The 14,137-nt window shown below is 47.6% G+C and overlaps 1 protein-coding gene across 1 annotated transcript; it reads left to right on the top strand.

Annotated features, from left to right (window-relative positions):
- The first annotated feature begins 4,814 nt into the window (after window positions 1-4,814).
- On the top strand, window positions 4,815-6,383 carry LOC137541070 (E3 ubiquitin/ISG15 ligase TRIM25-like). Its single transcript, XM_068262213.1, has one exon. The coding sequence runs from the start codon at window positions 4,815-4,817 to the stop codon at window positions 6,381-6,383; it is 1,569 nt and encodes a 522-aa protein (XP_068118314.1).
- The last annotated feature ends 7,754 nt before the right edge of the window (window positions 6,384-14,137 follow it).

Raw genomic sequence — 14,137 nt, 5'->3', positions numbered from 1 at the left:
CGGGCAAACATGTCAGTACAAGATAAACGCACTGCGGGCAAACATGTCAGTACAAGATAAACGCACTGCGGGCAAACATGTCAGTACAAGATAAACGCACTGCGGGCAAACATGTCAGTACAAGATAAACGCACTGCGGGCATACATGTCAGTACAAGATAAACGCACTGCGGGCAAACATGTCAGTACAAGATAAACGCACTGCAGGCAAACATGTCAGTACAAGATAAACGCACTGCGGGCAAACATGTCAGTACAAGATAAACGCACTGCGGGCAAACATGTCAGTACAAAATGAACACAATTTGGGCAAATATGTCAGTACAAAATGTGGGCAAACACTTCACCTGCAAGAAAAAGCATTTACTCACCTGGCAGAAGACGTCCCCTCACGCAGCCGGCCTCTGGTGTGTGCAGCTCCCCCTGGCCTGGACGATCTTCAATCTCCCGCTCATCCTCTCACAGGCAGAGCAGGGCTACGGCAAGATGGCGTCCGGAGGCGGAGCCCTGTACTGGAGACAAATAGTCTCCAATACAGGGCTCCGCCTCCGGACGCCATCTTCCCGTAGCCCTGCTCTGCCTGTGCCTGCCGGAGGAAAACATTGCAGGCTGGAGCGGGGCTGCGGGGAATGAACTAGCGCAGCGTCTAGTAGACGCTGCGGCTAGTTCACTGTACGGTGGCCAGAGTCCCGAGGCCGTAGCCTGGGACAGCGCCCCCCGAAGGCGGGACGTGTCCCGGGTAAAGCGGGACGTATGGTCACCGTAGCTCTAGGCCTGCCTGAAGGACTACTCCTGATCTACTGCTGTAGGCCCAGCTTGAAGGACTACTGCTGATCTCCTGCTGTAGGCCCAGCATGAAGGACTACTCCTGATCTGCTGCTGTAGGCCCAGCTTGAAGGACTACTCCCCATCTCCTGCTGTAGGCCCAGCCTGAAGGACTACTCCTCATCTCCTGATCTAGGCCCAGCCTGAAGGACTACTCCTGATCTCCTGCTGTAGGCCCAGCTTGAAGGACTACTCCTCATCTCCTGATCTAGGCCCAGCCTGAAGGATTACTCCTGATCTCCTGCTGTAGGCCCAGCTTGAAGCACTACTCCTGCTCTCCTGCTCCAGTTATCAATCCAACTCCCAATCAGCTACCTAATGCCAGTCTTGGCGGGTATCCTGACTAGGGATGGTTGGAAGAGCCAATTTATGATCCCGATTTATGATGCTGTTTACTCTTAACTCTGCTTTTTGGCCAATTTATGATCCCGCGGAAGTTCCAAATTCGGATTTACCGATTCCTCAATATCTATTTTTCAGATTTTCCATTTCTCGATTTTTAAAGGAGTGTTTTATTAGTAATTCTTTGCATTAGAGGATGCAAAAAATGAAAAAAAAAATCGGAAATTGGAAAACCAAAAAAACGAAAAATCAGTCTTTTGATCGGTGTACAATTAAAACTTTGCTGAAAAGGTCTGTATTCTCTGATTGGTACAATACCTCCGAGTTCTGTGTTTTGGCTAAAATTTGGCCGAGTTGCATTAAATTGGATTTCCACAGAATCCCAATTTCCGTTTTCCGATCCGAAGTGCAAATTTCCAATCCAAAATGTGGAAATTTCAATTCCGCAGAATCCGATGAGCATTCCCAATCCTGACCTTGCTTTGCCTGCAACCAACCCCAACATCTGGCCTGGCCTGTCTTCCATCCAGCCTGGCGCCCACCAGCTCAGTACCCAGCTAGCTTCATCGGCCATCTCCTTACCACATGGTCCTCTTGCCCCCCTGTTACCAGCGAGGCTATCCCCGGGAACATCACCTGGTGATCACATCACTAGCAGCAAAGCATCTGCTGCCCACCGCCACTGGTGACAGTTATCAGCTGTAACGTGGTGGGAACATGAAGAGTACAACAAACCCATAAGGTCACACAAGTTGATGGGTATTATGTAGGGTAATGTGCGTACATTTTTAATGAATATTTTCTGTGGAAAATAATGTAGGTGACCGGTACACTTTGTCTTGCCTTTATCCTGTGTGCTGTATTGCTTAGGACATCTGTCACAACCAATTCATGAAGAAATGCAATAGGTTTGGGAAGGAACGTAATCAATCGGTTTTCTGATTGTTTCCAATTTCGATTGCCTGTCTAGGGACCCACAGAGCAAAAAGCTGGGGTCTGGTCTTGTCCATCTGAGTACAGCTGTTGACCTGGGAGGCCAATGTTTGTCTTTAATTTAACTAGAACAAAGGATCTCCCTTTCTGCAGGCAACCCACAGATAAGGCCCCGTAGTTTGGACGTCCCGTCGTTCAGTCGTCCGGATATCAAATCGGGCGTGTGTACAGTCCGTCGTTCAGGTGATAAGACTGGTCTTGAGTAAGAGTAAGACCAGTCTTATCAGCTGAACGACGGACTGTACACACGCCCGATTTGACGTCCGGAAGACTGAACGATGGGACGTCTAAACGACGGGTCGTTTAAAAAAATCAGACGTGTGTATGAGCCTTTAGGTGTGAAAATACAATCTGAAAGGAACATTTGGCTTGTACTGCTATGTACTTGTCTTCAGCAGGATACAAGACAGACAGGCTGTAAAATTAATGTATTGTATGATTTTTGCCTTTTTAGGAGATACAGTACTTATGATGGGTATGAAAATTATATAATTTTGTTGGTCAGGATCTCATATTAAATTGATGTCGCTGGGCTAAGCCACAACCAGATGATTAAACTTCTCAGGAACCGAGTATCATACAATACTCATGTCTAGTGTCATTGAGACTGATATTTTCCAAGGATTGTATATTTGCTATTATTATTAGTGTGCAATGAACAGGGTCTGCTATATGAAAATTCCAGATATTTTGGACTTAAAATTCCCTCCAAAATAAAACCCCAGCCTAGAAGGAGGGCTCTGAGATCTGCCCTCAAAGGCCAATCTGGATAAGAAAGACAGAGCATTCTCAGCAGGCAGTTCTCCGTTTTACCATCGTATAAGGATTACAAGCAGCTAGCATGAGAACCTAGGCTGGCTGCCATTTTGTCTGACTTTTATTCTGGAACAAAGAGGACTCTTCCGTTTTGCTTGGAGTTTCCACAAAGGACATATTTCTTCCAAAATTGTAAGTATCCATTTTCTTTTGTTTTTTTCTTTTGTTATACACTGGGTTATCACTGTCTCTATAACTGTTACGATTACAATCATTTTCTGAATATATAAATTATTTATATTGCATTTATGATAAACAGGTTCAAGCCAGTTTATCAGCTGCAAACCTGCTTTCAGCCAAACAGAAAGAATTCTAGCCTTCCTGAAGTTTTGCTACCCAGAGTAGGTTCTCTGTCCATTACAGAGGTGGTGGCAGCCCTGTTTCTGAAATATTGTGTAGTTTGTGTTTCTGTAGCTCACACACTCCCTTCTACCCTGTCTGCTGCCCATGAATTCCAGCTGTTTCAGCGCACCGGTTGCATCCACGAGGTTGGATGGTCTGTGTGTTGAAATACATTAGAAGGCATTGAGCGGTCCGGCCACTAGAGGGCGCATGGCAGATTAATATTAGATACAGGCAGTGCTGAGTATGTCACTGTGTAATAGGAGGACCCCCCCTAGGACAGTTTCAAGTGGACCTGAACTCTTGCATAGGACAGAAGGAAACCAGAGAGAAATACACCCTGTATGTATTTAGAGAGTTTAGCCTGTCTAATTCCCCCTCATCTGTGACTAATCACACATTGGAATTTGATCTCTCAGCTGTGTCAGCTGGCTGCCTTGGCAGATCAGCTAATTTGTAAACACAGGGGGGCATAGGCTATTCACCTTTTCACCTAAGTTTTCTCATAGGTGAAATTTTTATATCTTAGTAATATAATGGGGTTTAAAGGGAACCTTAACTGAATGGGGGGTAGAGAGTTTCACTTACCTGGGGCTATTACCAGCCCCCTGCAGCAGTCCTGTGCCCTCGGAGCCGCTCTGGAATCCTCCGGTCCCCCGCTGTCACTTAGTTTCGTTTTTGACGACTCACCAGTCGGCCGGCTGACATGCGTATTATACTATTATTGGACGCATTCCCTACTGCATTTAGCGCTGTTGTGGACCGCAACGCATACAAAAACGTGTTGCTGCATATCTACGCGTGCGGAATGCGGCAATGCGTATTTTTGTACGCGTTGCGGTCCGCAACAGCGCTAATTGCAGTAGGGAATGCGTCCAATAATACGCATGTCAGCCGGCCGACTGGTGAGTCGTCAAAAACGAAACTAAGTGACAGCGGGGGACCGGAGGATTCCAGAGCGGCTCCGAGGGCACAGGACTGCTGCAGGGGGCTGGTAATAGCCCCAGGTAAGTGAAACTCTCTACCCCCCATTCAGTTAAGGTTCCCTTTAAGCTCACAAGCAAGAAAATACTCTGAATAATTTTGATAGTACTTTTTCTCCTAAATTGTTGTACTTTTTCAATTGCAGATTGCTAAACAATTAGTTAAAACGGAAGATAAAAAATGATGTCCTAGGAGAAAACTTTGGAGATAAAGTGAATTGAATAAGGCCCAGGATGTTAACCAAATGTCTGCTTCCATGAAAGCAGGAAGTAGACACACTGCAGATTTATTGCAGGATTTGTATCAGCTGCAACAAAGAAATGTTTTCTTTAGAGGTTATTATGCTGTTGCTTATTTTAGAGCAGAGAGGAAGTTCTGAGTTCAGGTCCGCTCTAGAAGGAATTCCCAAAATAGGTTACCAGAAGCTCAAAGAAAAACAACAAACAGAAAAACTAATCTTACCGGTTCTGAGGCATCTTTATAAGAGCTGCTTCTCCCTCCTACTCACAACAATGGCTTTCACTGGTCTGAGAGACAGTCTGAACTGCTCCGTCTGTCTGAACGTTTTCAGCAACCCTGTAACGCTGAAATGTGGACACAACTTCTGTCGGGTCTGTATTGCCCGGGTTCTCCAGACGCAGGAGGGCCTTGGAGTTTACTCTTGTCCAGAGTGCAGGGAAGAGTTTCTGGAGTGTCCAGGGCTGCAGGTGAACACCAACATCCAGAACATCGTGGAAATGTTCCACTCCACTAACCCAGAAACGGAGGACTTCCTTATCTCCTGCACTTACTGCATGGACTCTCCTGTACCTGCTGTGAAAACCTGCCTGCACTGTGAGATATCTCTGTGTGAGGACCACCTGAGAGTCCACCCTAACTCAGCCGAACATGTCTTAATTGGTCCAGTGGGATCTCTGTCGGACAGAAAATGCCCATTGCACAAGAAGACCCTGGCGTTCTACTGCTACAATGACTCCAGCTGCATCTGCGACAGCTGCTGCCTCGCTGAACACATCAAACACGAAGTCAAGTCTGTCGAGTGCGCCTTTGAGAAAAAGAAAGATAAACTGAAAAATGATCTACAGAAGCTGACCTCCAAGACAGAAGAGGTGGATCAACAAGTCCGGAACTTACAGCTGAGCATAAGAGAGACTGAAGAAAAAGGCCTTCAGTTGGCAGAGAAGGTCACTGATCTGTTTAGGAACTTCAGGAGATGGATGGAAGTAGAAGAGAAGAAGGCCCTGAGCCAGATCTTCAGAGAGCAAGAGCAGCTTTTGCAACCACTTTCCCAACAGATCCAACTTTTGGAAATGAAGAAAGAAGAGTTGGCAGCGAAGCTACGTCACATTGAGGAGCTGAGCAACACAACTGATCCACTAATGGTCCTGCAGGACCAGAAGTCAGACAGAGCTGATGTGGCAGAGGAGAGGGATAAAGAATACCTGTGTGGACATAATTCTGGAGAACACCTGGATGAGGGTCTGATCTTTATGAATATACACTCAAGAGTAAACATGATCATGTCTAATGTAAGCAGGATTGGTGTCTCAGAAGCTTCAGATATCCTACTGGACGTGGACACTGCTGCAAATAACATATCTGTATCACAGGACCTGAAATCCGCTTTCCTGTCTACGAACCATCAGAATTACCCACAATCATCAAAACGATTTGAGGACGGCCAGATTTTAAGTTTCAGGAATTTCTCGTCAGGGCAGCATTACTGGGAGGTAGAGACCAGCGAGATGGGAGATTGGATGATCGGATTGGCTTACACCAGTATGGACAGGAGTGGAGATCGGTCCTGGTTCGGAGAAAACGACAAATCTTGGTGTCTGGCCAGATACAAAAATAACTATTCGGTGATACACAATGGTGTGGAGAATTCCCTGAGCAATCAGTGCTTGTCCCACAGATTCTGGGTGTATCTGGACTATGAGGCTGGGCGGTTGTCCTTTTATGAGCTGGTTGAACCAGTCAGACACCTCCACACCTTCAGCACCACCTTCACTGAGCCCCTCCATGCTGCCTTTGGTATTGTGGAGAATGAGGACCACTGCTGGTTGAGGATCAGAAGTTAGAGGAGACGGGCTTAGCAATAGGGGTTGCAGAGGTTTCAACTGCATCGGGGCCCTTGGGCCAGAGGGGCCCCAAAGGGCCCTCCCTCAACTTCAGTATTAGCTCTCTATTGGTCCAGTGCTGGTAATAATCACTTCTATAGATACTTTGAATAGTGGTAATCATTAACAAACTGTTCCCCATCCCCTTCTTGTATCTCTGAAACTGTAGTTGCCATTGGCAGGTTTTGGTGCGCCGTATCAATTGTTATGTATAGAGTGCTTGGGGGCCCCATTGTAAAACTTGCTCACCCAAAAACAAAGTTTTTTCACATGGGCACCAGCTGACTATTAAACTGCCATCATTTATTAACAAAGCTTTGCAGATTAAAACAAATCAAAGTACAGTTGTTTGTATCCAATCAAAATACAGCACCGTCCCGGTGTCGCCACCCACAGAGACCTGTCCGGTTGACAATTGTTTCGCTCAAGTAGCTTCCTCGTGGACCGCTGCTCTCCGCGGTGGGGATAAGGCTTGTAAAACTTGCATCGGGGCCCACAGCTCCTTAGCTACACCACTGAGAGGAGTCTTTGATTTACTTCTTAGCATTGCTTCCACAACCTGAACTGAACATTTCTGAACTTTGAGGGTAAATCTACCTTACTGCACGTTTCCAGAGATAGACTGTAATTATCTTAGCCAGGGCAAGAAACAATCAGATAAGCAAATAGTATCTACTATTCTTGCTCTGTTTTGTTTGCACTTCTTCTAAACTCTCCCTGTCATTAATATGATCTGTTTTGCACTTGTTAAGTTTCATTCTTGCTGTCTGGTTACCAGGCATGGGCAAACTTGGCCCTCCAGCTGTTACGGAACTACAAGTCCCACAATGCATCTGCCTTTGAGTCATGACTGTGGCTGTAAGATGCTTGCAATGCATTGTGGGACTTGTAGTTTCTTAACAGCTGGAGGGCCAAGTTTGCCCATGCCTGGTAGAGGGTTCATGTACTGATATTTCAGGAATATGCTGAAAAGAGAACCAATATACCGTATGGGCTGGTGTACATGATGTGGTGCTGACACTCAGAAGCGTCTACCTGCACTCTTAACTTTTCTTCTGAATGTCCCAGGGGCCCTCCTGCATGGAGAGAACTAATATTATAATAATAATAATCTGAACATTTGTATAGCGCTTTTCTCCTGTCGGACTCAAAGCGCTCAAGAGCTGCAGCCACTGGGACGCGCTCAGGAGGCCACCCTGCAGTGTTATGGAGTCTTGCCTTGAACTCCTTACTGAATAGGTACTTGACCTAGCCAGGATTCGAACCCTGGTCTCCCATGTCAAAGGCAGAGCCCTTAACCAGTACTCTATCCAGCCACCACACAATATGAAAACACACAATATGAAAACAGTGGCAGAAAGCCACATTTGGCTCCGCCTCCTCCTTCCAATCGGTTGGTTCATTCACTGCAAGAGGACAAATGAGACTTTTGTAGAGGTTATTGTTTGCACGTTGCAGCCGCGAGAGTGCTAATTAAAGGACACCTGAAGTTAGAGGGTTATGGAGGCTGCCATATTTATTTCCTGTTACACAATACGAGGTTGCCTGGCAAACCTGATCTCTTTGGCTGCAATAGTGTCTGAATCACACCAGAAACAAGCATGCAGCTACAGTCACACTTCAGTCAGAGCACCTGATCTGCTGCATGCTTGTTCAGGGTCTATGGCTAAAATTATTAGAGGCAGATGATCAGCAGGACAGCCAGGCAATGTGCATTCTTCAAAAGGAAATAAATATGGCACCCTCCATATCCCTGTCACTTCAGGGGCTCGATTCACTATAGCGTAATAACTGCTATCACAGCAGTTATCACGCGATCCGCCTCGCGCGTAAAAGATTACTTTGCGTGATAAGCGAAGGTTTGCACGTGATCGCGGCAGATCATGTGATAATTGCTGTGATAGCAGTTATCACCCTACAGTGAATCGAGCCCCAGGTGTGCTTTAGGGCCCATTTCCACTTGTGCGGTGCGAATTAGTCGCGGAAAACGCAAAATGAATTTGCACGCGGATGCAAATTTTACCGCAAATTCGCGGGCGTTTTCAGAGATGTTAGTAAGTATGCGAATTTAACTATATCAGTGCCTGTGTGCTTTTACATTGATTTTATGGGAAAACGCCCGCAAATTTGTGGTAAAATTTGCATACGAAAGAGCATGCGAATTCCCTATTAAATACATTGTATGCGAATCGCATTGCGGTATGTGAATTCTGCGGGGTCTACCGTGCAGATTTTTTCTGCACAGCAAAACGCTCAGAAATCCTGACAAGTGGAAACAGGCCCATCCACTTGTATTCTCTATGCGAATCAGCATGCAGGAAACGCATGCAGATTCGCTCTAGTGGAATCGGGCCCTTAACCCTCCTGGCGGTCTATTAGAAACCGCCAGGGGGCAGCGCAGCAGTCTTTTAAATTTTTTTTTTTTTTTTAAATCATGTAGCGAGCCTAGGGCTTCATCCCCCCACCCGCTTCGATCGCCTGCGGCGATCTTTGATCAGGAAATCCCGTTCAAAGAACACAAAGCTACATGTTACACTGCAATGCTAACGTCACACTGTGAACGTCCGATAGACTTCTTATTGTAGTGCGGTAACCTGCGTTATAAGACTTTATTAAATGCAGCACCACAACGTCCTACTGTGAACTTAGCCTAACAGCGGTTATTATGCTGTTGTGTATACAGCAGAGAGGAAGTTCAGGTCCGCTTTAATCTTAATTTAGGCCGGATTTGTATTCACTGTAGATTATATCGAAAGGCTGTTATATAAAGTGACACTGAGATCTGTGTGTGACATAAATACTGTACAACAAGGACTGTGACATTGCAGGCATGTCCTGCGGGCTGTGATGATAAATAAAGATCTTATGGATGAGCCGGTTTGTGTCATCTATGGGGCTGAGTTGTCGGGCAATGTCTGCTCTCCGTCTCTGCAGAACTGTTCTTCACGGATTCCAGAATCAGCCTAATACACACAATCAATTTCGATTGGCCAGTTTTTCCACCACCAAGGGCCCATACTTGTATCTGCTGCTTCTGAAGAAGCCGGTTATCCTGTGAAACGGCTGTTAGGCTAAGATTTATTGCATGTACATTTTGAAGGTGTCGGGAGCATAAATAAAAGGTGACTTCTGTATGCAATTGGTGCCCGGAAATTCTCTTTCCTCTCAACTTTTTGATATAATTATCTGCTGGAGGCACAATTGCTTGTCTGCACCTGCATCTCCTGATCTGCCAAGTCTGCATCTAGTGCCGATTTTTTCTTCTTACAAAATTTGATGGACTACAAGGTTAAAGAGACTCTGAAGTCTCATAACAATCATGTTTTTATATAAAAAATCTCTTTAACATGATTGCCCTACCTAAAACGCTGCATCTCTGCGGCTGAACTCTAAATCCCCCCAACTCAACCCCCCCCCCCCCCCCCCCCAATCCACTGCTTTCTTGGACATGGATTTTGCTGCCCCGGGAGGCAGAGCTTTCAACTGCAGCTCTGCCTCCATTTGCATCAATCCATTGCGGATCTCCGCCTCTCCGGGGTGAGGCGGAGATACGTACTGATAGACCCGTGGAGAGGCAGAGCTGCAGCTGAAAGCTCTGCCTCTCACGGAAGTGCTCCCTGCAGTGTGCCCCGGGGAGTTTGGGGGGATTTAGTTAGAGTTCAGCCACAGGAATGCGGTGTTTTAGTTAGGGCTATCATGTTAAACAGATTTTTAATATAAAAACATGATTTTTGTGAGACTTCAGAGTCTCTTTAAGTATACCTTAGGGCTGCATATATTGCTGGTACAGTATCCAGGGCTCCTTAAAAATTTCAGCCATTACTGAATAGAGGCAGCCACTGGCTTCCTGTGAGTGGCTCTGATACCTCTGTGGGCGGGACTTGCAGCACGTGTCCTGCAAAACTTTCTGCTCACACTTGAGCCAATCGTGAAGCCTCTCTTAAAAATGCAGCCAGTCATCATAAACCACGCACATCTGTAATGCAAGTGGCTCCGGTACCTCCACGGGCGGGACTTAGCACTAGGGATGATCAAAGGTATGCATATTTTTCTGAGTTGATGCAAATATATATGCAGCTTGAAAATGGACCAATCAATTTAAACCTGGGTTTAAAATGATTGGTCCGTTTTCAAACTGCATACATTTGCATAAAAAAAATTGCATAATTTCAGAAAAATTTGCATCTCATTAATCATCCCTACTTGGCACTCTCCTCACCACTCTCCTTAGTTTTGCAATGAGTAGGTCCGCTCTGATCTGCACTACAAGTGAAAGTAGCCTGTACTGCGCTCCACACGCTACCAGGCTCCACATGCTAGAGCAGCTGACCATGGGTTGCACATCGACATATGAAGCATGCACCGCCCACTGACATATGCAGCATGCACAAGCCACTGACATGACGGTGTTAAAATGTCAGTGGGCGGTGCATGCTTCATATGTCAGTGGGTGGTGCATGTGTCATATGTCAGTGGGCGGTGCATATGTCATATGTCATTGGGCGGTGCATGTGTCATGTCAGTGGGCGGTGCATGTGTCATGTGTCAGTGGGCGGTGCATGCTTCATATGTCAGTGGGCGGTGCATGTGTCATATGTCAGTGGGCGGTGCATGCTTCATATGTCAGTGGGTGGTGCATGTGTCATGTCAGTGGGCAGTGCATATGTCATATGTCAGTGGGCGGTGCATGTCATGAAGCATGCACCGCCCACTGACACATGCACCGCCCACTGACATATGAAGCATGCACCGCCCACTGACATATGACACATGCACCACCCACTGAATTATGACACATGCACCGCCTACTGACATATGAAGCATGCACCGCCCACTGACACATGACACATGCATCGGCCACTGACATGACACATGCATCGGCCACTGACATGACACATGCACCGCCCACTGACATATGACATATGCACCGCCCACTGACATGACACATGCACCGCCCACTGACATGTGACACATGCACCGCCCACTGACATATGGCACATGCACCGCCCACTGACATATGACACATGCACCGCCCACTGACATGTGACACATGCACCGCCCACTGACATATGAAGCATGCACCGCCCACTGACACATGCACCGCCCACTGACATGACACATGTATCGGCCACTGACATATGACACATGCACCGCCCACTGACATGACACATGCACCGCCCACTGACATATGAAGCATGCACCACCCACTGACATATGACGCATGCACCGCCCACTGACATATGACGCATGCACCGCCCACTGACATATGAAGCATGCACCGCTCACTGACATATGAAGCATGCACCGCCCACTGACATGACACATGCACCGCCCACTGACATATGCAACGCCCACTGACATATGACACATGCACCGCCCACTGACATGACACATGCAGCGGCCACTGACATATGATGCATGCACCGCCCACTTTTTACTATATCCAGAGTCAGAATCACGTAAGGGCCAAAAAACATATTTTCTATAACAGAAGTTTTATTATATCAGAGTTTACTATACCAGGCGCTGCTCCCATAGACTTATAATGGAGATTGGCCGGGACCTGGAGAGGTAGTTTACTATACCCGAATGTTTACTATATCAGAGTTTAATATAACGAGATGATAGTGTATTACTTTTCTCATCTACATCTTGCAGGTGCTGAAACGTATTCTGAGCTAACATGAGATAACATCTCCTATGAGGAAGTTCAGGAAAAACCTGAAGATCACCATTCTTGTAAAGCCGTGTTTGTGACATGCGGGTCCATTCCCTGCCCTGCGGTATAACGGCCGAGTGCAGACTGTGCACTGCAATTCTACCGGTAAGAACGGCACCAGAGTAGCGCGCATTGCGCAATCAGCGCACCTCACTGTACACAGGTCACACTCACAGCCCTGTGGTGTCCGTAGGCAAAATTGCCGTGTCAAACGAGCATCAGTTTCTGCACACGCCTGTTTTACCGCAGGATACCGCAAAATCGACCCCGTGATCTTTAAAAGCAAACCCCGGTCCTCCCACTGACCACCAATCCAACACTGAGACCCTCAAAAGTTCACGACCGCACTCCTGCACACAGAGCAGGATCATCCACCAGGCAAGCTAGGCAGGTGCCTGAGGCCTAGTGGCTGTCAAGGGGTCCTGACCCCTCTCCAACCCAGATTACGAAAAAGATCATAAGGGGGCACCACAGATACCACCTTGTTTAGGGCCCCATTCCATCCAACTCTGATGCAGCAGAGGATTTACGCCACCTGCTGCTTCCGCTCCCAACGCGATCGTGTGCACCCGAGAGGGGTGATTAAGCTGTCATATGACACTTTGGCCGGTGTTGTGTCTGATTACGCTGCCTGTTATTTTTGCACTGCCCGTAGGAGACTGTGCGGCCACAGTTCCTGTTTATATATGCTGCTGGTGGTAAAATATAAAATATCTCCGCTCCCACACATCCTACACTCCCTAAATTTTCAGGGTAGGGAGGGGACCCCCCAAACTACCTCTATGCCAAATTGCAGCCCCCGAGACCCACTGGTTCCCGAGATAGGTTTCTCTAATCTATCTCCTGAACCAGTGGGGCTTGGGCGCTGCAATTTGGCATAGAGGTAGTTCGGGGGGTCCCCTCCCTACCCTGGAATTTTGAGGGGTGTAGGATGTGTGGAAGCAGAGATAGTTATTATTTTACCTTCAGCAGCATAATTAACTTCACACTGAGCATGCATGCTACTCAGTGTGGAAGGGAGCTTCCAGGCAGCGCAATCAGACATTACACCGGCATCCCTGCTCACTCTGACGTAAGTGTCGGGTTGATGACGTCATCAAGCTGCGACCTGGAACTTAACAGCAGTGCAAGCGAGGATGCCGGCCAGAGCGGAGGGGGGTAGAGCTGCTCATCGCTGGAGCCTGGGAGGTGAGTAAAGGCTGCTGGCTATATGGGGGACACCACACCCAGATATCTATACTCCGGGGGATCCGGCTGCCTGCCCCCCCCCCCCCCCCAAATATGCCTCCCCCCCCCCCCCCCCCCCCGCATGTAAAATGGCCTGGTCCTTAAAGGGAAACTGAAGTAAGAGTTATACGGAGGCTGCCATATTTATTTCCTTTTAATCAATACCAGTTGCCTGCCTGTTAGCTCTGCAGTAGTATCTGAATAACACCAGAAACAAGCATGCAGCTAGTCTTGTCACATCTGACTTTAAAGTCTGAAACACCTGATCTGCTGCATGCTTATTCAGGGGCTATGGCTAATAGCATTAGAGGCAGAGGATCAGCAGGGCTGCCAGGCAACTGGTATTGCTTAAAAGGAAATAAACATGGCAGTCTCCATATACCTCTCTCTTCAGTTCCCCTTTAACCTCCCTGGCGGTATGAATTGTGTGCGGCTGCGCGGCCACGGAAGGGTTTTTCCTCACTTTTTTTTTTTAGCATGTAGCTAGCCTAACGCTTCCCCCCTCCCTGCGGCGTCCCCACGTACCGTTAGATCGCCGCGGCGCCGCTTGCCCATAAGGAAATCCCGTTCTGAACGGGATTTCCTTGAGGGCTTTCCCCGTCGCCATGCCGATGAACGGAGTGACGTCATCGACATCGCCGACGTTGTGACGTCACAAAGAATCGCGATCCACCCCATAGCGCAGCCTGGCGCCCATTGGCCAGGCTGCGCAAGGGGTATGCAGGGGGGGAGCCATGTATCGCGGCGGGTAGCGGCGCATCGGCGGCGG

This window comes from Hyperolius riggenbachi, chromosome 12 (assembly GCF_040937935.1).
Source record: "Hyperolius riggenbachi isolate aHypRig1 chromosome 12, aHypRig1.pri, whole genome shotgun sequence".
Classification (NCBI taxonomy): domain Eukaryota; kingdom Metazoa; phylum Chordata; class Amphibia; order Anura; family Hyperoliidae; genus Hyperolius; species Hyperolius riggenbachi.
Note: the sequence above shows the minus strand (reverse complement) of the source record. Positions and strands in the feature narration are given on the sequence as shown.